Below are 25072 nucleotides of genomic sequence, written 5' to 3'. Positions count from 1 at the left end.
GCAAGCCCCAGGGATGTGGGCGCTCCCCATGTGGGGTGGGGGGACGAGTCCTGGCTGCAGAACTGCCCCCATCCCTTTGTTTTCCAGGAGGAGGAGGAGGGAGGTGAAGAGGGGAATCAGGGGACCCCACCAAGTGCCAGCTGGCATGTGGGGGTCTGAGGAGCATTTATGGGCTTGTAGGGGCTACCAGGGGCTGCATTGTCCCTAGAGGGGCACACACGTCCCAATGGATGCTTCCCCTCAGTGGCAGTGCCGACCACATCTGGAGCAGATGAGGCTCCTCGCGTATTTTTGGCAGAGAGGGGACGAAGCCCAGCCAGGCTGTGTGTGTGCAGCATCCAGCCTCAGCTGGGCTCAGCCTGGGGAGGAACTGGGATTTATCCCGCCCGCAAAGGGAGCGCAGCTGGGGCTGAGGAAGCAAGAAGGGCTCCGTGTCCTGCATCTCTGCTGCCGGAGGAGTGAGTTTCTGGGCTAAAACTGTGAATTTTGGGGTCTCGCCGGGGCTGTCTCCTTGGGGTGTTTTGGGCATTTGCGTTTGGTTTTGCTCTGGGCTAAAGTCACCGGGGAAGGGCTGCGGGCTCCTCCGTATCGCCCCTGGGATGATACCCACTGAGCAGCAGGATGGGTGCTGAGCTTCTGGAGATGGGGCTGTGCTCCCCGGTGGATGAATTTTGGGGACCAGGCAGGGTCCCCCCTGTGCCTCCTTCCTGCAGGCGCAGGCCACATCCTGCCCTTCCCGGTGTGATTCCAGCCGCTCCATCCCACGTGTCCTCGGAGCTCGCCTGCAGCTATAAATACCTCGGAAAGCAGCAGCCCCCCGAAGGCTCTGGGCGCTATATTTAGTTCCCTGCAGCAGAAAGACATCTTGCGAGGAGGCCGGGTGGTGGTGGCACCTCCTGCATCCCTCCAGGAGGAGGAGAAGGGGACGTGGCCGGGCTGTCCGTGTCCCCTGTCCCCGTGCCGTGCTGTGGCACGGCTGTGGCTCCGCGCCGGGTCTCCGCTTGCGCCAAGCATCAGCACCAGGCTGGTGTCTGGGCGGAGAGGAAAGGGGCATAAAACATTTATAGCCCTTGAAAATCGTCAAGGAAATGTCTGTCTCGGTTAAAATAGCTGGAGCAATTAGAGGGAGAGGAAAAAAAAAAAAAAAAGGCTCAGTTTGTGTTATTGCAGCCCGGCTCTTTTCCAGGCATTTCCCATCCACAGGGGCTGCAGCCTCCCTGCTCCCCGTGCCCTGCAGGCAGGGGCAAGGTCCAAGCCCAGCTCTCCCACCTCCAGCACCTCCAGGCCTGCAAACCCAAGCTTGTGTCCCCCCCCGGGGATGTGGAGAAACCCCCTGGGCTCCCAGGGAGGTGTGAACGTCCCTGGGATGGTGCCCGCTGCTACCCGGCGCCTGGAAAGTCATGGTGCTGAGCTGCTGAAGTGTGGGGAAGTGGAGGAAAAAAGAGCCCTTTATGAGGACGAGGTGGCCTGTTGGGACACGAAACCCGGGGCTGGTTGGAGTTTCAGGCTAATAAACGTCCCGACTTTGTTTGCTTTCGCAGCGTTGCGCCTTTCCCATGCAGTCACAGCTGCTCTCTGAAAACCCTCAGTGTGTGAAACCCCCTTCATTTTCCTTCAGAAACCAAGACCTGGGCTCCGTTTCCTTCCCCCTCTGGGCTCTGAGCTCCTTGGGGCCGTGCCTTCAAAGCTCCGCCAGGCAGAAGCAGCGCTGGGGTCTCCCGGCTTTGGTTTCCCTCCTGGTCTGACAATTTGGGGGCTGTGGCGAGGACAGCAGCGGGTCTCAGGAGGTGGCGAGGCCGTGTCCTGGCTGTGGCTGGCGTGGGGACACTGGTGTGTGCCACCAGCCCACCTGGTGGGATGCTGGTACCCAACCCATGCAGGGATGCTGCTGGATTTGGCAGTCCCCACGCGGGGATGCTGCTGTGTTTGTCAGTGCACTGACCGCCCACCCTCAGAAAAAAGACTCATTTCTTCCCCTCCCAGGCCATGACACAGAGGCAAGCCAGGCAGAATCCATCTCTTTTTCCTCTTGTCTCATCCTCTCGTGCTTTCAGCAGCCGGGCAGTGAAGCAAAGTGCTCTGGGTGTGGAAAAGAGCCTCCGACAAGGGGTGCCGAGGAGCAGCCTCCTGCAGCTGCCGTTTGTTCCTCACCTGCTCGCGGTGACTCAAGCTGAGAGCGAGCTATGTTTTTTTTTTTTTTTTCCCCCTTTCAATAATAAGTTTTTCTTCAACAGCAGAGCCTGGGAGCACTGCACAGCTCTGAGTAATGCTGAATGTGCCGGGGAGGGGGCTCTCCTGGGGAAGGCGAAAGCTGCTCTGAATCTTTTTGCTGCTGGAGGGATGTGGAGCACAAACCTCCCTCCTGCCTGCGAGCGGGGCAATGCGTGGCAGCAGCAGGTTGTGTCTTTTTTTTTTTTTTTTTAAATGGCAAAAAGCAGCACTCGTATGGGAACGAGCCACTTTCTGTGGTCCTTGAGGGAAGGAGCACCCCAGAGGCACCTCCAGGAGCTCCTCGCTCTGTGCTCTGCTGTGCGAAAGATTTGGCTGAGCCCCTGCAGCTCATGACACGAGTGGGGCCGGATCCTGAGCTCCCTTGTGGAAACTGGTGGCTGCTCAGAGCCCCTTGGCCCCTTCCCCTGGGTATTGGTGCTGGGGAGGCTCAGAGGGGCTGAGCTGAGCCCCGGTCCCCCCGTGGGGCTCTCCCAGCCGTGCTGACTCCGTCCTCCATCTGTAACACAGGGATGTAACCCGGGGCTACTTATGGGGCTGTGGGATCAGGCATCTCGCACTGCTGCCTCCTCACCCCAGGTGCGCTGCACATCTCCAGCGCCACTTTTCCCCATGGAAAAAAAATTTCTCTGAGTGACGTGGCTGAAAAAAATAAATAAATCCCCTTAAAGATGCATTTGCAAAGCATGAAGCCCGCCCAGGCTCGTTTCCCTCTGCGTCCCCATCCCCGAAAGCCGGCCGTGTCCCCCCGGGGTGCCCGTTTGTGCCGGTGCAGGGTGAGTGCAGCTGCTCGGGTCCCTGGGGGAGCAGCGCAGGGCTCGGGGCTGCGGCACGCAGGGGTTTGGAGGCGCAGCATCCTCGCCATCCATCACCATTTCCATGACAACTCCGGGGAAGGTGGGCACAGCTCCTTCTGCGGAGAGCAGGCAGGCTCAGAAACGCCGCGTCCTACTGCTGGGGACAGCGGGCAGCAAAGCACCCCCTGGATTAATTACTCCTAATTAAATGCTGTTTGGGAAAGGCCTGGGAATAGCCCCCCCTTCCTCCAGCAGCGGTCGGGGGAGCTGCAGTTTGGGACGGGGGCTCTGTGTAAGGCTCCAAGCAGCAAAGCTGCGTGCAGGAGGCTCTGATGTGTTCCTGATTAATCATTATTAGGAGGTTCGTTAGCTACAGCTCAGCATGGGAACAGGTTGGGAGGGGCAGCGGGGCTCCGGTAATTGAGCTGCAGCAGTTTTAGGAGCAGGTACGGGATGGTTCTCGTGGCATGCTTCACCCAGGACACTGGTCATTTTTTTCCTTTAAAAGGTGCTTAAATGTGGGATGGACAAAGCTGCCCTCCTTGCCCCTCATAGTCCTTTTTTTTTAAAAAAATGAATTTCTTGCCTTTTTTATGCTTGCTCTATAGCCTGGAACAGGATGCTTCCTGCATCCCCCAAGCGGTGCTGAGCCCGCTGGTGTCAGGGCTTTCTGGTGGCTTTTAAATAACCACAATTAAACCAAGCCCAGAAAATGAAACGGTATTAAAAAATCATCCCACAATTGCTTATTGTGGTCATTAAGGCACTTTTTGCTCTGTGGTTTTGGCAGAGTAGCCCCAGGCACACACCGACCCCGTGCCCCTTCTTTGTGAAGCCCCCGAGGGGGGGTCTCGGGTGCGCTTCAGCCCCTGCAGCGCCCACCTGCACCGTGTGGCCCCTGGGCTGCATCCCCCCCGGGGGCAGGAGCTGTCCCCATGTCCCCAGCTAACCATGGGGCAGAGATGAGGGCTCTCCGAGGTGGGCGTTTGCATCCCCTCGTTGGAAGCCTTGCAGAAAAGAGTTTGGAAACACAGGTCCCACGTCCTGTAACGGGTGGATAATTCCCCTCCTGTGCCCGCACATTTCCACCCCAAACCTCATCCCGCCAGCAGCAGTGAGGTCATTTTGGGCTCCCCGGTGGCGCCAGAAAACAATTGCTCATTGTGCTCCCTGGGAAGCGAGGAAGGGGATGAGGTGGTGCAGCTAAAGCACCAGGATGGGCTTGCTGGTGGCTGCCCGCTCCCCACCCCACATTCAATAATCTGGGCTTTGGGATTTTTTTTTCCTGCTCCTGACCTTCCTGGAAGTGTTTTGGGAAGGGTTTTGCTCTATTGGACCTGCAAGGTTTTGGGGCTGGACCCCCCCCAGCTGGTTCCCAGCCAGCTCTCCTTTTTTTTTTTTTTCCCCCTTAATTAAAGGAAACCGTCCAGGTGTTTAACAGCAGCGCCGGCTGACCCGTATTTCACACACCCCATGTTGTAGTGGTCCCCGGTGTGGCAAACCCTCTGTGGCCGTGATTTGGGGGAGGACACCAGGGGATTTTGTAATCCACGGTGGGACACGTGGCAGGCACGGAGCGAGCTCAGCACCACCTCCAGCCTCGTCCATCAGCTCCCGTCCCCTCTGCGCCATCCCAAGGCGTGGGTCGGGTGGGATGTGTTGTGCTGGGGGGGTTAAGCCTGGAAAAGAGCAGGCACGCATCAAATCTGCCTGGATGGGATGGGGCAGGGGGGTTACGTGGCTCACAGGGGCTGGTTTTCCTCCAAAGGATGCGGGTGCGTGGCCAGAGCTCGCAGTGGCCTCAGCTCCCTGGCTGGGGACAGGGCAGGTGCCAGCCCCGCAGGGGAGCGCTCGGCCTGGGGAAGCTTCCCCGTGGATTTTCCCTTGCTTCATCCCCCAGGGCAGGGATTTACCCCGAGCCCTTCCTCCTGCATCCTCCTCTCCAGATTTAATGCCAGATTTGCGGTTTGGTGCCATCCCTTTGGTTGGGCTCTTCCTACCCCTTGGGGATTTTCCCTCCAGGAGATGAGGTCCTGGACCCCTCCTCGCCCCCACTGGGCAGGATTTGGCTCCTGAGCCATCTGCTCCCTGCAGGAGCAGCCCCGGCTCTGCCCCTGCCTCGCCACAACCCCTGGGGAACAGGGTCAGCAAACCTTTTGGGGCCGTAATTAGGGACGTCCCATGTTGGGGACGTGGTCAGTGGGTGCCAGGGATGGGTGCTGGTGCTGGGCACGTTCCTGCTTGTGGAAACCGAGAGGGAACCCCCTGGGGACATCTCCCACCCACGTTCCAGGAGGGTTTGGATCTGGCCCTCCTGCTGTGGCTGGGAATGAGGTGCAGAACAAGGCCACCTCTCCACGGGGAGCCCTGGGAGGATGCTCTGGGGTGGCACGTTGGCTCCTGCCCCGCTGCCCCCGGCGCGTTTCGGCTGTAATTAATTCCCTGTAATCCTGCTGGGCTGGCTGCGGGCAGCGCCCCTTCACCTGGGGCCGGCGGGCACCGGGGGCTGGCTGCGGGGAGCAATCGGCTTACGGGAGATAAACCACGGGGACAGGAGGCACGGAGGGAGGTGGTGGGGCCTGGGGGTGAGGTGAGCAGTTGGGACTCTTGTAATTAGGTTTTGGGCCCCCCTGAGTGACATCGGCATCCCCCCGGTGACACTGGGCAGGTCACCCCCAGGGGCTGGATTGCCACCGTCGCCCACTGGGGACGTGCCCCGTGCAAGGCTGGTCTGGGGGACAGAGGGTGATGGCTGCCAGCACTGAAAAGCATCTTTTTGGGTAGGGAGGAGCAATCTGTGGGGGGATCACAGCATTCCTGACCTCCCCAGCTAAAGCCTGGCTGTGGGGTCCCTGCTCCTTGGGCAAGGAGTGGAGCCAGGCACAGCGAGCAGCCTCGAGTAGCCAAATATCCTCTGAGCATCCTCTGAGTGTCCTCCAGCATCCCTGCCACAGCATGAACCCAGCACGCCTGGGAGAAGGAAACCCTGCACCCACTCCCTGGTGTTTGTCTGAGCTGTGCCCACCCTGGTGGTTTTGGGGCAGCTCCCACCCCGCTGAGGCTGCAGGGCTGAGGGCTCCTTGCACCCACACTGCTGAAACCACTGTGTGGTGGGTGGAAATGCCCTGATGGAGACCTCCCCAGCTTCCACCTGTGCAAATATCGCTGTCCTGAGTGAAGATGTGGGCTGCAGGTCAGCCCTTGGGTATGCACCAAGTGGCTCTGGAAACCCTGATGGCACCTGGGGAAGTGCTGGGGGGCTTGGTTGGGCTGGGGGCTGGGGATGGAGCTGGGCTGAGCACCACCTTCTCGTGCAATGCCAGGATTTCCTTCCTTGCTTTTATTCTGGCTGAGGGAAGCGTGCGTTCCCCACCCCAGTGTTTGCTGCACCCTCCTGAGACGTGTCCCTGGGGACGCCTCGGGTGGCAGCGAGCCCAGGAGGTTGCTGCTGTGGGGTGCCAAGAACAGCGCTGTGTCTGCGCGTGTGTTTTGGGAAGCGAGCAGGAAGGGGAGCTGGGAGGATCACAAAGCCCGGGCTGCTCAGTGCCAGCTGGGTGTTGGGGAGCTTTATGGGGTGTGGGGCTCAGGCTGGTGCTTGTGGCTGCAGCAGGGAGCAGCAGGGGAAACCCACTCATCCCCTTGCTCGTGGCGATGCTGATGGCAGAGGGGATTTACAGCCCAGCCAGGGCTTTGCCCTGTGCCTCAGTTTCCCCTGGGGCAGAAGGGGCTGGCGGTGGGGAGTTGCTTGGCGTGGGGGCTGGGTTGTGGGTTCCCGGGGAAAAAGAGCTCCTTTGATTTTCTGATCCTTTGGTCGAGCGTTGCCCACTCATTGCGAACCAGTTGCTCGCTTCTGCCACGGCGTGTGCGCCCCAGTGGTGTAATTTTAGCATTTAAAGCCTCCCCAGGTAAATCCTGCATTTATTACACCATGAAATCCACCAAACGCAGAGGCACTGGGGCTTTGTGCTGCCCTCCCCCACGGCACGCACAATCTGCCGGGAGCCGGCCGAGGGCTGCGGTAATCCCTGCGCTCGCAGCCTTAATCCCGGCTCTGTCCCTCGCTGAACCGAGGGGGAGCGAGCCCAGTGCTCCCAGTTTGCTCTCCAAGAAGCCCTGGCAGAGCGATGGAGCCGAAATCTGCCGGAGCAGGGCGAGGGTTTGTGTGAGCTGGAGGGGTCCCAGCACCCAAATGTGGGTCCCCTGCGGTCCCCACCTGCACCAAGCAGCCAAAGAGGACCCGGACACCACGAGACAGATGCTTGTGGCCAGGTCTGGGCTCTGCCCGTGGCTTCACAACGTGCTTACACCCACATTTTGCTGCTTCCTTTGCTTCAAAACATCCCTGGGGGATTTTCCAGCACCGCTTCGGGCACCCAGGATTTGTACTGAGCCATGTGTCAGGCTGGGAAGGTCTCACCGCTGAGCATGGGAATGAACCGGGAGAGGGAGGCAGATTCTAGGCATAAACTTTTGGCTTTTTAAATTTTTTTTGGCTGGCCAAATGTTGGGCCAGCTGTAATCTTGTCGTTCCTCTGACAGCAGCCTGGGCACGGCGGAGAGGTCGGCGTGGTGGTGGCCGGGTGGCTGCAGCCGTGCCAGGAGAAGGATACGGGCACGGGAGGTTTGCAGGGAGAGGTCACAGCTTTTATTAGAGCAACTGATACAGTTGGGGAAAAAATACTCCCAAGCAGATAAGCTTTTGGGCTCACAAGTCCTTATTTGGGTCCTAAATAGAAACAGCTAAGTCAGATCACGGGGGCTATTTTAATCAATTTTAGAGCTGGAAAAAAAAATAGCGGTGGGCTGAGAGTCTGTTTGTGGGTTGCTTTGCCTGTGTTCTTGGCTTTTCCACATTTTTTTTTTTGTTTGCTGGGGAGCCCTGTCGCTGCCACAAGCGTTGGGTTTGATGTGTGCAGTGCCGGGTGCTCTCCCAGGTGGCTGCAGGCTTTGGGAGCGCCGTGCCTCAGTTTCCCCTGCGAGCCTGGCTGCCCCCACCTGGGCAGCTCCCTTGGACCTTCTCAGCACAGCGGATGCCTCGGGTTGTCTGTAACCCCTTTGTTTTCTGCAGTTTTTCAGCCCAAATCGAGGATGTCAGCCAGGAAATCAATATCAAAATGCTGCAACAAGCCTGTGGCTTCGCTCTCATTTTTCTTGATGCGTTTTTTTCAGCAGATTTTGATCCTTGCAGAGCAAAAGCCTCCCAGAGCCTGGTTTGTTCTGAGGTTGTGGGGCAGGGCTGGGTGCCCCGATGTGTTTTTAGCCTGGAAATTAGAGGTTTTGGGAACCCTGTGCTCTTTGGCAACTGTTTGGAGGCACGGAGCAGCTCAGGAGCTGCGTGGTGCTTGGGCACTGCTGTGACCCCAGATGATGCCCAGTCCCACTGCAGGGCTCCTGCTCTGCTCATCTCCCCACGGGACTTCCCATGAAGGAAAGGTGAAGGATCAAGGCTGTGCCTCAGTTTCCCTCTACCCACCAAGCCCAGCAGGATGCTCTTCCTCCCGCATTGCATTCACTGCAGGCAGCTCAATGAAGACCAGCTCCGAAGCCTGCAACCTCCAGCCCCGTTCCTGCCCACAGCCCCACTGCTCCAGCTGCTTATTCCCCAACAAAACGAAATGCCCGCTGTGATTAGGGTGATATCCCCCACGGGCTCTGGGAAGAGGGTGAGCAGCAATCGGGGCACTGCTGGTGTTGGGGTTAACCTGCAGCACCGAGAGCATCCTTGTACCCTCCCCTCTTCGGCCATGCAGGGTCTGTCCCAGGAGGGTCTGAAGCAGCTTGGATATTTCTTTTCTTTTTCTTTTTTAATCTTTTTTTTTTTTCTTCTTTTTCTTCTTCCTCCCCTCCGGAGTTATGGGCATCATTGCGTGCATCGCTCTCCCAAAACCACCACTTACATCTCCTGCAGGATTTTGCCCCAGGACCAGTGATGCCACCTCAGCCTTGTGAGCATCCCGTCCACGTGGGCTGCTCTGATTGTTCACAGCCCAAATTTAAACCCTCTCCCAAAGCCCCGGGGCCAGAGCTGCGTGTTAGGAGAAGCTGCCTCGAGGATGCTGGTTTTCCTCTCTGCAGCGCGGTGTTGAAACTCTGCCATCCCTTTAGTGTATCAGCCGTAATTATCATTGGAAAGGCAGAATGGAAACGGCTTGTTTAGTTACATTTCATTAAAAGGACTTCATCTGGGGGCAGGAAACAATGAGGCTTAGGCTGTATAAATATTTGAAGAGTGCTTTCCAGCAACATAACCCCTCGTGTGTGCATGCGCGCACGCACGCGCCCGCAGCCCTGCTCACACACACACACACGGAGGGGAGAACTTGAAACCTTTCCCATCGTGTGCCGAAATCCTGAAAATCCCCTGTGCCTGGTGAGGACTCAGCCAAGGCTCGGCCACAGCTTGGGTCGCTTTTGTCCATCGGCAGAAACTTTGCTCGTTTCCAAGGCTCGAGCCCTCCTGCCCGTTTATTTTCATAGTAAAATGAGCCCTGCGGGGATGGAGGCGCTTCCTGGGCAAGGTAACCAGAGAAGGCAACGCCGGGGTCAAGACTCCGCTCTCGGTTGTGTTCGGGAGTTTGCCTTTCATCTGGAAACCTCAGCCTTACTGGCGCGGCGCAGAGCCCGAGCGGTTGCAGACGGGGTCCCTGGGGGCCGCCTTTCGGGTGGTCCCCGCTGCACAGCCCCCCGCCCCCCCCGTGCTTTGCAAAAGGGCAAGGTTTCACCCAGTGCTTGAGCTGCTCCATGTGGGGAGCTGCCTTTTGGGTTTCTCCTACTTGCATTTCTGTTACTTTTTATTGCACATCACGTGAGGTTGCTGAAAAGCACAATGCGGAGTGGGGAGCGGGGCTGGATGGGCCGGTGCCATCGGAAAGGAGATTGATTGCATTTCCAGATGAATAACTGCGGCAGATAAAGTTCAGGGCAGATAAATATAGCCTAACGGCTCTTTGAGCGTGGACTAGAAAGAGGAAATACCTTTTTTTCTTTTCTTCTTTCCCTAAATCGAGGAGCTCCGGTGGCAATCTGCTGGGGGTGGGAAACGTCTGTCTGCTCCCGAGCGCTTCGTGCAGAGGGAGGCGGGCTGCTTTCGCAGCCAAAAGGATGCAGCTGGAATGAATTTCCCAGCTGGGACCCGCTGCTGTCTGACCCAGAAGGGCTGGGTAGAGCCAGGATGCGGCCCCAGGCTGGCTCCTGGCCTTACCCTGCTCCGTGGTGGCCCTGGGCACAGGAACACCGGGTGTCTGGGGGCAATTGCTGGGAGTGGTCTGGGCAGAGGGAGAGACGAAAAACCCGAGGGGGGTTTTCACACCACCTTTGCAGCTCCAGCACCAGGTTTCTCTGTATCTGATCACGCATCAGTCTATTTTTAAGGTGCAAAAACTTCATATATCAAAGTGTCAGGCAAGCAACACTCGCCACTTGCGGGCTGTTTGAGCGCTGCCGGGTTAACCCCAACCTGGGCACATCCTCTTGTGACAGCGGCACCTCGGTCCCAAACCACCTCGGTCCCAAACCACGGCAGTAAATCAGTGCCTGTCCCTGGGAGCACTCAAATCAGCATCCCCTCAGGGCTCAGTTTTGGGGTCTTATCCCCAGGCATTAAATCACTGCGTTGGGAGCCTGGAGGCACCGTAATGTTTTCCCAGCCCTGCTGCATGCCTTGGTGGTGCAAAAGCCTCCATGTCTGAGGCTGGGATGGTAAATATTTCCTCCTCACTTGAGAGCTGGTGGACCTGGGGGGTGTTGGTGTAACCTGCAAGCGTGTCAGCAGCCAAAACCGGCTGGCTGGGGACATTGGGATGCGTGGAGCATCGCGAGCTGGGGCCAAAACACTCAGCTCGCCAAAATGCTGCTGGAGCCGGCGCTGCTGGAGGCTGTGTGAAAGCTGAACCTTCAGCAGCCGGCCAAGAAAAAGATGGCCCAGAGGAAGAGATTGCAAAATTGTGCTGCTTTTGGGGTGAAAAGCAGCAAATGCCTGTTTTCCTGTGCCTGAAGTTGTTGCAGCAGCAGCAGGGACTTACAGACTTGCCAAAAAAACAATGGAGAAGGGAAACTGAAAAGGAAAAGGAAATAAAAGACGATAAAGCTCAGGAAGAGAGATGCTGTTAGCTGCTTCCACCTTGCTGGGGTTACCTGTGTGCACGCAGGGGGCTGGAGCAATAAATCAGCTGGGCAATGCAGTGAGAGCCCTGCTGCAGCCCCTGGTGCAGGCAAACATTGCATTTATTTAAGCAGGGTCATCTCCCTGCTCCTGGGTGACACTTGTCCCACCCAAACGCTTCCCCAGACTGGGTAACACGAGCCCCTGGGGCCTGGCCGTGCTGCGGGGACTCCCCAGGGAGCTGGAGGAGTGACAGGGGCATGCAAATTGCAAAACACCCAGGGCATGGTCCTGGAGCAGGGATGGTGCTGGGGAGGTGCTCAGCAGACAGGGTGGTGTCTGCGGAAGGAGGGGGCACAGATCTGAAGTCCTATTTCCCAGCTCTTTGGAGAGCTGCGTCTCTTTCCGGAGAGCCAGCTTGGAAATGTGCCTTTGTGGAAGGTGAGAAAAGCCCGAGACGGTTTTGCATGCTAAGCTGCAATAGGATTATGGAGCCGAGCAAATTAAATCAATTCTGGGCTGCGGGGGGAAGGTCCCACACGGTGCATTTCAGCCGCCGGGGCCATCTCCAACGTGCAGAGCCCGGGAAGGAGCAGCCCTGAGCCCACCTCGTGGGGATGAGCTCGCCGCACTCTTCCCATGGGAGACCCCAGCCTGGGGACGAGCCCCAGATCACAGCACGTGCTGGGATTTTTCTGGGGCTGCCTGTGGGAATTGTTGATGCTCCCCATGCAGGGCACATCTCCCCAGCCCTCTGTGCTGGTTTATGGGCACTGATGTGGGTGCGTGGGTCCCTCATCCTCCAGCAGCTCAGGATGCTCCAGCTGAACCGAGGCACCAGAGGTTTGGGGTTTTCAGTGGGCAGAAAGCTTGGTGCTCTGGCTGCAGCATCAGTGGGGGGGCGTAGTGCCCAGCGTGGCTTTTCCCCTCCCCAAAAACACATCATCCCTGGGGTGGTTGGCGCTTGGGGTGAATCCATCCCTGGGAATCATCCTCGAGTGCCTGATGCAATCCCATCAGCAGCGGCCTCGCTGGGCTCGTTTGTACCTCATGGTTTGGCGCTTTGCATACAGCAGGAGGTGGTGCTTTGTTTGTGGCTTGTTGTGTTTGCTTTTTTTTTTTTTTTCCCTTCCGTCTCCCCAGAGGCAGAAAGCGGAGCGTGCTGGGGGATGAGGTGTTAGCAACGATTTACGTCGAGAGGTTTGCTATTTTTCATGCCAGCCCTGGCTCGGGGATATTTATTGTGTAGCGGGGTAAGCTCTGGCACTAATCCATTGAGGAACAGGAATAAAAGATGCTGCTGGAGGCAGCCTGAGGAGCAGGAGGGGATGCTGGTGGAGGAGCTGAGCCCTCTCCGGGGCTGTGCACCCGGCGGTGACAGCGCTCACACACGTGCAGGGCTCGGGTTTGGGCAGCGCCCGCACCCTGCTCGGTGCGGAGCCGGTACGGAGCCAGAATAATTGCTGCCACTTGGTAACTGCTAATGATTATTTTACTCGCATAAAGTAACCGGCCTATTAAATCAAAATGCGCCGGGGCTTAGGCAGCTGTTATTCGGGGGCTTAATTAGGTTGAAAAAGAATAAAGTTACAAAAAAAAATAATTGGCTGCTGCTCGACTGAGCTCACTCCACGGCTCGCGAGGTGGATCTGTGCCGGCCGTGAGCATCGGCCCCTCTGCTCCCCACCAGCATCCTGCACCCCCAAAATCCCGCTGTCCTCTGCCCGGCCTCCTCGGCTCTCCTCGAGCAGCCCCGATGGTCTCCAGCACCAGTCCTCCTGCTGTCAGCAGCAGCTTCCCAACAGGTTTATTTTTAACTCAGCCTTGGATCAAAGCACGGAAATTCAGCGATTCTGTAGTGGGAAAAGAATCGTGGAGTCTTTAAGGTTCAGGAACAGTGTTTTCATTTCAGCTTTATGCGCAAGTTAATATTATTTCAACTGTTTATAGTATCGCTAAATCATGTGCTGGAATGAGTTACTAAGGCTGTACGTAGAAAGCACCAGAAAGGTGCTTTCAAGGAGCAATTTAATTGAAAATATTCTCTGGAAAATATCTCAGAAATAATCAAGGCTATTCCTGGGGGATGTTCTCAGTTCAGTGCACTTCCCTGGAGCAAACAGTGCTCGGCCATGGACAGGTTGGTGACCGGGGCTGTGTCCTGAGCCTCCCAACACTGCTGGCTTTGTCACCCTCCCCGGGTGCTGTGGGATCCCAGGGGGCACACGGAGCTCGGCTTCATCCAGAGGTCCCTGTGCCCCTGTCGTGGGGATGGCAGCAGGGGGATGCTCGGTGCTGTTTTTGCCTGGCTCAGTGATGCTCCTGCAAGCTGCCACCTCCCCGTGCATCGCTCCATCCTGGCAAGGGGAGGCTGCTGCCCACGTCCCGCCCCTCACAGGGCTGGGGACTGCTGCTGGGAGCAGGTAGTTGGGGGTTCCTGAGGCTGCCGCTGGGTAGAAGTGCAAACAGACCCTTACAAAGAGCAGGTGGCCTTCGGCTTTTTTTTTTTTTCTTTTTTTTTTCTTTTTTTTTTTTTTTCCCATTCATTTTGCAAGCAAAAGCTGAGTTCCCTGGCCATGGGCAGGGGATGGGATGCAGAGACCTGGAGGAGAAGCTCTGTTTGGCACCAAGGGACTAGGAGGGGACAGTCCAGTCCCCATGCTCCCCTACGCCACCCCATCCCATTCTCCAGGCTGCTTCCCACCGATTCAATCTTTTTTTTCCTTTTTAAATGCCTGCCCACAGGGACATGGAGTGGGCTGGTCCCCTGCACCCCTGCTGATGCCGTCCACGTGCATCCCTTCCCCTCGGCCTCATGTTGTGCCCCACATTGTGCCAGAGGCTGCTGGATGGCCGTGGACATCCAAATTCTGGGGTAAAACCACCTCTGTCTGCAGCCAGCTGCACCAGGTCTCCCTTCCCATCCCAAACCCCACACGTGACACTAGGTGCTGGGGCCAGACCCTGTGGGGGATGCAGGTGGGCTCCCTGGGCTGGGAGACCCCTTCCCCTGGGCTTTGCTTCACGCAGCCCCTGGGGTTGCTCAGCCCCGCTCGCTGTGCACGCTGCTGATGGGCCTCAGGTGTGTGCTGGGGAAAGGATTTTACCACGCAGCTTCGTCCCCATTGCTGCCAGCCCAGCCTCTGGGCATGAACCAAGCCTGCAAGCCCTGTCCCCGTGCATCCCAGCTGCCTCAGAAACCACCACGTTTCAGTTTTTATCTCCCTTCTGATTCCTTCAGGGGAAATTCTCAAGTCCAGAGACACATCCACAGTCTTCAATAACTTCAGGCACCCAGACTGGGGTGGATGCACCCCATCCAGGGGTGCGGGGAGATCCCCTGACCCTCTCCTAAATCCCATGGAAAGCGTGTGCGGGGCTTTCTGTCGGGATCTCCCTGCTCACAGAGCCTCCTGCCTGGGAGCTGCTCTGTGCTTTTTGGGGTTGCTCTTCCCCAGCTCACCCCTTGTGCCCCCCCCAGTGCCATTCCCTTCCCCACGACCCCCCTGGGGAAGCAGAGCCCGGGGTTGGGGTGTGTGTGCCTGTGGACATCGCCCATCGCCTGCATCCAGGGATGCGTCGCCATGGAGGCGGTTTCCTTGGCGACCGTTGCCATGCCGATGGCTACCGGAGAAGGACCCGAGAGCATCCCGAGGAGGCTCGCCAGCCTTTCCCTGCCGTTAGAGATGGATTGATTTATCAGGTTCCCTTCCACCCGGTGTGACTGCAAGATGCTGAGTGGCAAAGCTCGCTTCTGCCATGGCAGCACTTTTTGGGGGAGCATTTGGGGTGAGGGTCCGGCTCCCCAAAAACCCCACCATGGAGTGGGAATGCAGCAGGGTGTGCATAGGAGTTTGTGTGGGGGATTTAGGAGGACTCGAACCAGCCATCCTGGTTCCCCAGGACATGTTCTGAGATGTGGGGAGCTCTGTGGCCACCCGCAGGAGGTGGCAGGTCCCCTCCATGCCATGGTTTCCCCAGCAAAGCACCCAGAACTGCTGTGCATGGAAAGGGCTGTGTGCGCCATGGGGACCCTCTTCCCCATCTTTACATTTTTCTGTGTGAAAAACCATGATAAACACACCTTGATAAAGGGAGAGGACGGGGCACCTGCCCCTTGGGGGTTTGCTGCGCACAGGCACCGCGGAGGGACCGAAGCTTCTCTAATCCCCAGCTCAGCTCTGATGGGGCCAGGCCAAAGGGCTGGAGCTTTCGCTCGCTTTCCAAGGCTCTTAGCGCCAGACTTGGCCGTGATTTCTGCTGCTGCTGCCCCTTGGCTGCGCATCCCAGCTGGCCCAGCCAAGCCCCAGTGTGGAGGCATCGAGGGGACAGCACGAGGCTGGGTCGGCATCGGCGTGTGCCCGTGGGGGGCTGCGGGAGCAGAAGGGTCCCCTGGGCTCAGGGGGGCAGAGGGAGATGTCTCCCTTACAATCTCTGTGTTCTGAGCTGGTGATGTAGGAATCCTGTGCGCCTGGCACTGATTTGGGGTGGTTTCAGCTGACCAGTGCATACCTCCCACAGCCCCAGACCTTGCCAAAGGGAAAGCAGGGCCCCAGGAAAGCAGGGCTGAGCTGGTAGGTGAGCCCCCTGCCAAGGGACATGAGGCCTGAGAAGTTGGAGTTGCAGGGATGGGAGCTCCTGGCCCCTGGCTCGAGCTGGCTGTGCACATATCCCCATCCCTAAATTGATGTTTTAGGGTTCGGATGCAGCTTGCACGATGCCCAGCCACCAGCAGGCTTGCCAGGCAGTCGTACACCCCATCCTGGCGTGCTGTAGACCTCAGGTAGCATCGCAGCCCGGGGGTGCCTTTCCCACCACGGGGACATCCCTGTGTCTCCTCAGCACACCCAGGGGTGCTGCCAGCCGGCCCCACAGCATTACTCTGAGCACCAGCAATAAAGCCTGGCTGAAATTTCTTCCTCAGGACAAATCCAGCCAGCTGCATCCCTGCTGAGCAGCAGGCTGGGAGCCCTCATCCTCTGTGAGCTGGGGAATCGGCGCTCCCCCCAGCTGTGTCCCCCCTCGATGCCGGGGGGGCTGGGACACACGGAGCATTAACAGTCTAAGCAGCAATAAATCCAAATAAACACCGCCTGGCCCCAAGATTTATTGCATGAGCCTGACCGATGGCGTCAGCGCTGCAGAGGGGGCAGCTCAGGCCGGGAGGGGCTTTATGTAAGGGAAGGGGAACGGTGGGTATCAAGAGGTGTGTGTGGGGCTTTGGGGGAACAACCATGTCCCCAGAACGTCCCCCTCTATACCAGGAACACCTGGAGGTGTCCTCGTGGCAGGGCCAGCCTTTTGCCTCCCTGCCCCAGGGTTTTCAGATCCTGAAGCTGGAGCATCCCTGCCCTTCACCCATTCCGGATCCCACTCCCTGGAGGGGGCTCGGCTGCTGTCCGAGCAAAGTGCAGTGAGGTTGCTCCCATGGGAAGCTCTTCTTTTGGGTTTGGGGCTGGGAAATTCCCACGTGGGCCAGGCAGGCAGGAGTTTTAGGCAGCTGGACGTAAACTGGCCATTTCCTTTGCCATGGGGAGCAGGGAGAGCACCAGGCATGCCCTGGCATGGCGTGGATGAGGCTCATCCCACAGCCGAGGGGTAATTTGTCTCTGTCACCGTGGGGTGTAGGGGGCTCAGCTGCGCTGTGTGCTGTGATCAGCTGCAGGAACTCTTTGCCCAGCTGCCCTCTTTACCCAGGCCCAGGCAATGTGCAGCGATTTCCATCATCTCCAGGACATCCCCACTGATTTGTCACCACGGGGCCGCCAGGACCAAGCCCAGTCTGCAAACAGCACCCGCAGCTGCCAGAGTTGCTTTGATGTTCCCAACCCAAAGCTTGGCTGGCTTTGGTTCTCTGCAGCAGGGTGGTGGCACACTGCACTGCTCCTGCCTCTTCTCCTGGGCAAAACACGGCCAGGGCACACGCCAAGCCTCTCCTTTCCCATGGGATGGATGGATGGATGGATGGATGGATGGATGGATGGATGGATGGATGGATGGATGGATGGATGGATGGATGGAAGGACAGGTGGGGGCATGCTGGGTCCATGCCTTTTGCCTTTTCCTTTCCCCATCCAAGCACGGGGAGCCGGGGAGCCAACAGCTGGAGCTGCCTCGTCTGGTTCCAATTTAAGGGAGCTCGGCGGAGCTGGGCCATGTGGCTCCCATTACGGCGAGGCTCTGCAGGTCGAGCAGAGAGAATGTGACCTTCGGGGAGCTCGCCCGGATCGGCCGGCAGGGCTGAGGGGTGGCTGGGGAGCGCCTGTGCTATGAGCCCCTTGTTTCTTGGGGAGCCTTGATGTTTTTAGAATAAAAGCTGGCTGAAGGTCTGGGATTAAATGACAGGATTAGTCCTCATTTATTTTAAAAAGTCATAAAAGAAGACAGATGCAAGTTTCTGGGCATCTCTGTCTTCTTTGGAAAGCTTTGATGTCTGACCGTGCCGTATCCAACAAGCACAGAAATCAAAAGGCAAAAAAAGCAGCTCCAAATGTTCCTTCTCCCGACTCCCAAACCCTGCAATTTTTCCTTGCCCTCCCGTCAATTTTGGTGGCCTTTCCCATAATTTATGGATGCCTGGGGGGCAGTAATAGAACCCCCAGTGCCTCCCAAGGCCCTCCTGTGCTGTGTTTGCAGCAGCTCAGTCTTCAGAAGACACAGAACCAGCCCCTGTCTTGTCCCCTGTGATCTCCTGATCTCTCCCTTTGCTTTTCCACGCTGGTCACAGTGGATGGGCTGGAAAAAGGAAAGGGAAATCCCACCTGGGGAAGGGGCAGGCTGCTCCCTCGCAGCCCTGACTACAAGACCTGGCTCATAAAACCCCTCTGGCACACACAAAGCTTCCACCACCAGGCCAGTGGATGCGAGGTTCTGCAGGACGTCCATGCTCCGATCCCTACCCGAGTGCTCCGTGTGGGAACCAGAGCGAGACACAGGCAGTTTTGTCCTTGTGGGGTCAGGCACGGGTTTATAGGTCAGACATCGCTTATTTAGCAAAGCCATTTGCACCGGTCCTTGGAGCATCAGTTTTGCCCTGCTTTTACCATCTCCTCTCCGGCATCTGGCGCTCGGTCCTCCACGGGTCAGAGGAAAGGACTGCGAAGCTGCTGGAGCTCATGTCACTTGTCACCCCTCAACGACACCTCGATTTCCCCCATGGCAGCTGGGGCTTTTCTATTCGAGCTGATGGGTGCCAGGGGAAGGGACATGGGGGCAAAGCCTGAGCCAAGCCCCACATTTCTCTATCACGAGACCTTTTGACGTCTCAAACATCATTTTTGTTCCAATCTGGAATGGGAACAAAGAAACTCGAAGTGGTTGTCAAGAGGTAAAACCCTGTAGGAGCGGAGGGGGGACCCTTCTACCCCCTTGTTTTACATTTAAGCACTAACCTGGCTCCTTACGTCTTGAAACATCTGATGCTATCTCACAGATCAAAGCCTCCTTGTTTGGGTTGTAATGAAGTGTCAAACTGCTTCCTTGCAACACAAACAGCAGACACTTTGATCTGCAAAACAAGATGCTGAAGAGCCCTACTAGCAAGGGCTCTTCAAGTTTTAGCAGCCGTGGAATATCTGAAGTCTGACATTGTTTCATACTGTGACTTTCTGAGCTGATAGCGTGCGTTGCTGTCACACCTAAGCCAGGAATTAAGTGAGAATCGTTTAAAACAGAACAATACTGAGCTGGAGAACTAAAATAATGTGTTCTCTAACAGTTTCCAAAACCATATATTTCCCCTTTTCCAGAGGGCTCGTTTCCATGGGAAATGTTATCAGTGCCAATGTGAACTCGCCACAAAATGTCAGCTTGTCTGAAAGATTTGCAACAGAGAATTATTTGGGGGGAAAGAAACATTTCTGGGCAGCTCAGCCGGAGAGCACTGCCTGCAGTCCCGCTCTCTTGGCCTTGCTGTCCCCATCCTGTCCCATGTAACCCACCCCGGGGGGGCCGTGCAGGGCCCAGCCTAACTTTGGTGACCCCCTTGTCCCCGTTGGGGCCAGCTAACACAGCTCTCCCTGCTTGTTTGCAGGCTCAGCGCTGGCGCAATGAGAACTACGAGAGGCCAGTGGACCTGGAGGGCTCCGGGGACGATGACCCCTTTGGGGACGATGAACTGGATGATGTCTACTCGGGCTCTGGCTCGGGCTGTGAGTAGCTGCAGGACTCCTGGGGAAGGGTGCTGGGCCATGGGGAGCCTGGCCCTGGGTGCTGGGGGGGTGGATTGCCCCTTGCCCCTCTCCAGAGCAGCCTTTCTGCCCTCTCCTGGCCCAAAGCAAAAGGAAATGGCCCCAAAAGTTGGGCTTGAGTGACTCCATTTCCCATTTAGGTCTCCAGCCCTACCAGGCAGGATTAGCCCTCCCCTGATAGCCTGTGCTGGTGCTTTAGGGGTTTCATTGAACACAGAGGGGGGCTTTGTTCAGCACCTGGGAATTTGCAGCCCTTGGTTCCTCCTGAACCCACAACGGGTCCATGCCCCCTGGTTTTTGGGTGCTGAGGCCACGCTGGTGTCAGTCCTGGGAAGCGCCTGCCTCACCCTTTGCTCTTCTCCCCCCTTTCAGACTTCGAGCAGGAATCGGGGCTGGAGACGGCCGTCAGCCTCACCACGGACACGTCCGTCACGCTCCCCACCACGGCAGCCGCTCTGCCCGTCACCGCGGTGCAGCCCGTGGCTACCCCCTTTGAAACGTCCCCCACCGAGGACACCGTCCCCGAGCAGACCACCGGCGCCTCGTATATCCCCAGGGTGACGGAGGCACCGGTGATCCCCAGCTGGAAGGCCACCACCACCAGCACCACTGCCAGCGAGGCCCCCAGCACCACCACCACCACCACCACCACCACAGCTGCCACCACCACCACCACGGCCACCACCACCACCGCCACCAGCACCACCACCGTGGCCACTGCCAAGCCCACCACCGTCCGGAGGTTCCTGCCCCCCTTTGTCACCAAGGCGGCCACCACGAGGGCCACCACCCTGGAGACGCCCACCACGGCTGTCCTCGAAACCAGCACGCCGACGGAGGTGGCCACGACACAGCTTGTCCCCTCCAGCACGGCCAAGCCCAGGTCCCTGCCAAAACCAAGCACCCCCAGGACTGCAGACCTCACGGAAAAAAGCACTGCCTTGCCTTCCAGCCCCACCACGCTGCCACCCACAGAAGCCCCCCAGGTAGGAGCCTGGAGCCCTTTTTGCCCAGTGAAGGGCCCGTGGACCACATTTGAAGCCAAGCGATGGTGACGGGCAGCTTTTGGGGTGGCTCCATCCTGAGCCAGCAGCTCAGCGGGAGGTCAAGCCGGGTTGGGGTCTTCCCATCTCTGCAGAGAGTTGAACATTTGGGGAGATGGAAAGGGGAGATGGGAGGGGGGGGCAGCTCCTGCACGAGTAGCGATGGGGCTGATGGGGGACTGCTGCTCCAGAGCATCTTCACCAGGAAGCAGGAGGGGGAGCAGGGCCGGAGGTTGGGGGCTTTCCTCTGGGGTTTAGGGGCAGAGAGGGGCTTTCCTCTGGACACACTTGCTGAGCTCATCCTACTGCAGCCCGGCTCGCAGCCTGGCGCTGGGAGTCCCAAATGCTCTGCAATTACTGCGTGATGGAGCATTTCCAGCCCGCCGGGGGTCCTGAGCTGGGGATTTAATCCGCTGTTCCATCTCTCGTTCCGAGCCCCTGAGGGGCCCTTTGAAAACCGCTTTGACTGAGAGGTGGAGTGATTTGTCTAAACTAGTCCCTCTTTTCTGGGTACGTATATATGTGTGTAGCGCTCCGGGCTCCCGCTGACCTTCAATTAATCTCTGTCACAAAACCGCGTGCCTGCGGAAGCAGCGAGCCGTGCGCTCATGACAGGGGCAGTGTGACACGGAGAGGGCCCCGTCTCGCCATCCCCAGCTTCATCCCCAAGGAGCTCTTTGCTCGTCTGCATTTGTAGTGGTCTGAGGGAGCCGTGAGAGCAGGATGAAGGGAGAGAAGGAGAGGGAGGGGATCCATGGGGCTTGGGGGGGCTCATCTGATGGCATCCAACCCTCAGCCTTGCTGTGGTGCTGTAACACGAAGCCTTGCACCACCTCCTGCCTTTCAAGGAGGCGTCTGAGATGTTGCAGCCAGCTCTTGGTCTGTGCTGGGGACAGAGCCCAAGCAAGGGTGTGGGACTTGGCCTCCCCCGACTCTCCTTTGGTCTCTGGAGGAAGCCAGAGGAGAGAGCTGGGCACCTGGGTGGGGGCAGGCCAGAATGGTCTCAGGCCGGGTGTGCTCAGCCTTTTTGGTGACTGCCAAGTTGTGGGGCTGTGGTGCTCTCTGCAATCCAACCATCCACTGCAACGACACGGCAAAGGGATATCCCCCATGCCACCCCATCACCGGTGTTTTGGTGTCCTTCCTCTAGCCACATTGGTGCTGCTGGAGGCAGGAACCACCCCTACGTCCTTGTCCGCTGCTCCACTTTGTCCTTTCTCCCAGGTGGAGCCAGGGGAGGTGTCGACGGTCCTCGACAGCGACCTGGAAGTCCCGGTCAGCAGTGGCCCCAGTGGGGACTTCGAGATCCGGGAGGAGGAGGAGACAACTCGTCCTGAGCTGGGCAACGAGGTGGTGGCGGTGGTGACACCACCATCGGCACCGGGGCCGGGCAGGAATGCGGAGCCGGGGCTCATCGACAACACGATAGAGTCGGGCAGCTCGGCTGCTCAGCTCCCCCAGAAGAACATCCTGGAGAGGAAGGAGGTGTTGATAGGTGAGAGCGGAGGTCGTGGGCTGGTGGGGGGATGGACAGACCCCAGGAGAGGGCTTGGTCTTCAGCAGGGTGCTGGGGAAGTGCTGAGCCTGGGGTAACCCCCTGTCACCCGCTGAAGTAGACACCTCGAGTGCCTGTACTGGGGGCTCCCTGGGGTCTTCCCGTCCTTGCAGGGAGGGCACGGAGCTGTGCACAGTTTGTGTTTGCTAGGAGGAATTTTATGGGAAGAAATTGGATGTTTTAGGGAAAAGATGTCCTATGGTGATGGCTGAATGCCACCGGCCACCCTGACCACAAGAGAGGACAGAGGTGCCTTGGTCCTTTGGGTCCTGCCCATCCATCAACATCACGAAACTGTTTTAGCTCCTTGAATCATGCTGTTGCATGAGGCCAACACCTTCACTCTTAGTTTGAGCATGGATTCATCTCCCAAAGCACACGGCAAGCATCCAGCAGGGTTCCCCAGTTGTTTGCTCTGCGTGTTGGGCTGGGTTCCACCTCTGACGGCCGTTCCACCTTTCTGTTGCAGCGGTGATCGTGGGCGGCGTGGTGGGAGCCCTCTTCGCTGCCTTCCTCGTCATGCTGCTCATCTACCGGATGAAGAAGAAGGACGAGGGCAGCTACACGCTGGAGGAACCCAAGCAAGCCAACGTCACCTACCAGAAGCCGGACAAGCAGGAGGAGTTTTACGCGTAGGACAAGAGCCCGGCGTGCCTCGCGCTCCCCTTCCTGCTCCAAACTCTCCCTTCTCCTCTCCTCCATCCCGTCTCTCTCTTTCTCTCTCTCTCTTTTGGATCAGACTGTGAATTTAAAAAGCAAAAAAAAAAAAAATGCAAAAGGAGAAACCGCATCTTCGGCATGAAGGACGTGCCGCTTTGCGGACGGCGGCTGGAGCTCACGGGGCTTTTCCCACCACCACATCGGACTCTGGGATCCGGACACCTTGTACCAGCCCTGGGGCGCAGGGGGGTTGGTTTGGATTTATCTTTTTTTTTTTTTTTTTTTCCTGTTGGAAAGGAGGGAGGTTTATTTCCCTCTCTCTCTCTTTTTTTTTTTTATTATTATTTTTTATTATTTTTTCAGTGGGACTGGTTGCTTTGCAGGAGTTACCTTGCTCCCTGCTTCTGTTTGACAAGAGGATGCGACTCTCAGATACGCTTCAAACCTTGAAAAAAGCACAAGGGGCCGGAATACCTGCAGCCCCGGGCTTTACTCTTGGAGTGGGGGAAGACAAAATGAACACCACCACAGCCAGTACAGGAGGAGCAATGGAGCCAGCTCGCCTCTTCGAGCACCAAGGAGCCACCTTTGGGTGCCTCATGTGGCATCGCCCTGGCCACCGCCACCCTCCTCGAGAGCACCAAGCACGGCTGGAGAGCTGATGGCTCCATGGTGTCGGTGGTGGAGGGGTGTGGTGGAGAAGGGACCATGCTTTTGGGTGGCTGGAGAAGGGACCGTGCTTTTGCTGGGTTCTCACTGTGACCAATAAACCTCAGCTTGCGCAGCCCCACCAGCGGCTCTGGTTTTCAGATGGCACGGGATGGCACTCGGTGGGGGCCTGGCAGGGAGGAAAAGGGGAAGCAAAGAAGCTGTTCGTGCAGGGGCGATGCCTAACACAGCTCAGCCAGCCATGAGACACAGCAGCAAGGAAGAACCAGAGGCAATAAATCGCAGGGGGTCTGCACCAAGCGGGGCAGAGCGGTGGCTCAAAGTGGGGCAGCTCAGCTGCTGCTCTGCTTCGGCAAGCCCCAGTGCCGAGCGTTTCTGTTCCATTTGTTGTTGCCAAACTCCCAGCACCAGCCACAGGGCCGGGGCTCAGCTCGGGGTGCCCGGCAGCAGACGCTGGGAGCCACCATCACCGAGCAGTGGTTTCCCTTCCGATGGTCCCCGGGGCGCAGAGCAGCAGGGCCTGATCCAGACCCCCCAGCTGTGCCTTTGAGAAAGGCTGGGTTTTGGAGCAAGCCCTCTGCGCAGAAAAGTCAATTAGATATTTCAATTAGTTGGCTTTTAATTAGCTGAAGCACTGCTCGCCGTGCAGTCAAGGCTCTTGGTTTTAATGATGGTTGCGATCTCAGTGGTGTCCCGTGGAGACCTTGGCTTCACCCTTAGAGCAATTTAAATTGGGAAACAACAAAAAAAATTGGTTACTTTGACTCTGTTGCACCAAGAATTAAACTGCACAGACACAGAGATGCTTGGTCCCCCTCGGGGCATAGAGGGATTTATCACCCTGGTGGAGGCTGCAAGACAGCAGAGCTTCTTGTCATGTTAGGAATTTGACGGGCCAAACGCATATATTTTATATATATATATATATATATATATATACACTCACATACATACACAGTTATATATATATATGAAATGAAATCCCTGTAAATTTTCGTTGCACTGCATCTGATGGCTGGGAGGGACTTTGTGATTGTGCCGAGCTGAGGTTTGGTATCGGCGTTCGGTCCCTGAGCTCCAAACACCAACCTGGACTGATTTCAGGGTAGGGAGCAGAGTCCCTGTGCACAGGCCAGCTTTAATAATGCCAAATCTGGAGATGTCAGCCTCAAAACAGTCATTCTTTTGGTTGAATTTGGGGAAGACTGTCCTGTTGGATGCCTGGGATGGTGATGCTGAAAGGTGAAGGGTGGTGTACATGTGTGTATATGCGCCCAGAGGCAGCGTGCGTGCCAGCATGAGGATGAGGATGCTCTGAAAGGGGACCATGTGGCTGAGGAAGGCTGGTGCCTGCTCCAAGGCTGCTTTCTCTGAGCTGCTGGAAGGGGAGAGTTTGATGGCTGTGTGTGTCTGGTCCCATTGGGATCACGCGAAGGGCCCCAGCTCTTGGTGCGTGGCAGGATCAAGCTTCTTGGCATCGTGAGCTGGGCATGGCAATTATCAAGGCCACCCCAAATCACCATCTTTTGGAATAACATGGACTTATCTTGTGAGCTTGCATTAAAAAAAAACAAACTCCCAGCTTAATCTTTTAAATGCTGCTTTTCTTAGCTGCTTCTCTAATCTTCTTCATTCCATTTTTTCTCCTTTAATAGTCTGAACTTCTATAATACAATTTTTTATTCACTCAAGCTTAACCTCAGCTCGCTCAGCTGGTGTTAAGTTGTAATCCTGGCACTTAAATCCGTGACAGTTCCACAAGTGAGGACGGCAGGCAGGGAGAGGAGGCAGGGCAGCGCTTCCTCGTAGTCATTAAAAGCAGGAGACCA

General features: G+C 57.3%; 1 protein-coding gene across 3 annotated transcripts in view; it reads left to right on the top strand.

Moving 5' to 3' along the window:
• Window positions 1-23364, top strand: part of SDC3 (syndecan 3) — a 30149-nt gene extending 6785 nt beyond the window's left edge. Inside the window, exons 1-5 of one of the 3 annotated variants that reach the window (XM_072027332.1) lie at window positions 14687-14830; window positions 19160-19277; window positions 19689-20302; window positions 21584-21854; window positions 22384-23364. In XM_072027332.1, coding sequence (XP_071883433.1) covers window positions 14702-14830; window positions 19160-19277; window positions 19689-20302; window positions 21584-21854; window positions 22384-22550 — 1299 coding nt within the window. In that variant the 5' untranslated portion in view covers window positions 14687-14701 and the 3' untranslated portion in view covers window positions 22551-23364. Of the gene's footprint in view, window positions 1-14686; window positions 14831-14871; window positions 14917-19159; window positions 19278-19688; window positions 20303-21583; window positions 21855-22383 lie in introns of those variants that run through there. The other 2 variants (XM_072027333.1, XM_038167345.2) reach the window with 2 other exon arrangements.
• The last annotated feature ends 1708 nt before the right edge of the window (window positions 23365-25072 follow it).

This window comes from Anas platyrhynchos, chromosome 24 (assembly GCF_047663525.1).
Source record: "Anas platyrhynchos isolate ZD024472 breed Pekin duck chromosome 24, IASCAAS_PekinDuck_T2T, whole genome shotgun sequence".
Taxonomy (NCBI): domain Eukaryota; kingdom Metazoa; phylum Chordata; class Aves; order Anseriformes; family Anatidae; genus Anas; species Anas platyrhynchos.
The sequence above is the reverse complement of the archived record's forward strand: the minus strand, read 5'-3'. Positions and strand labels throughout refer to the sequence as shown.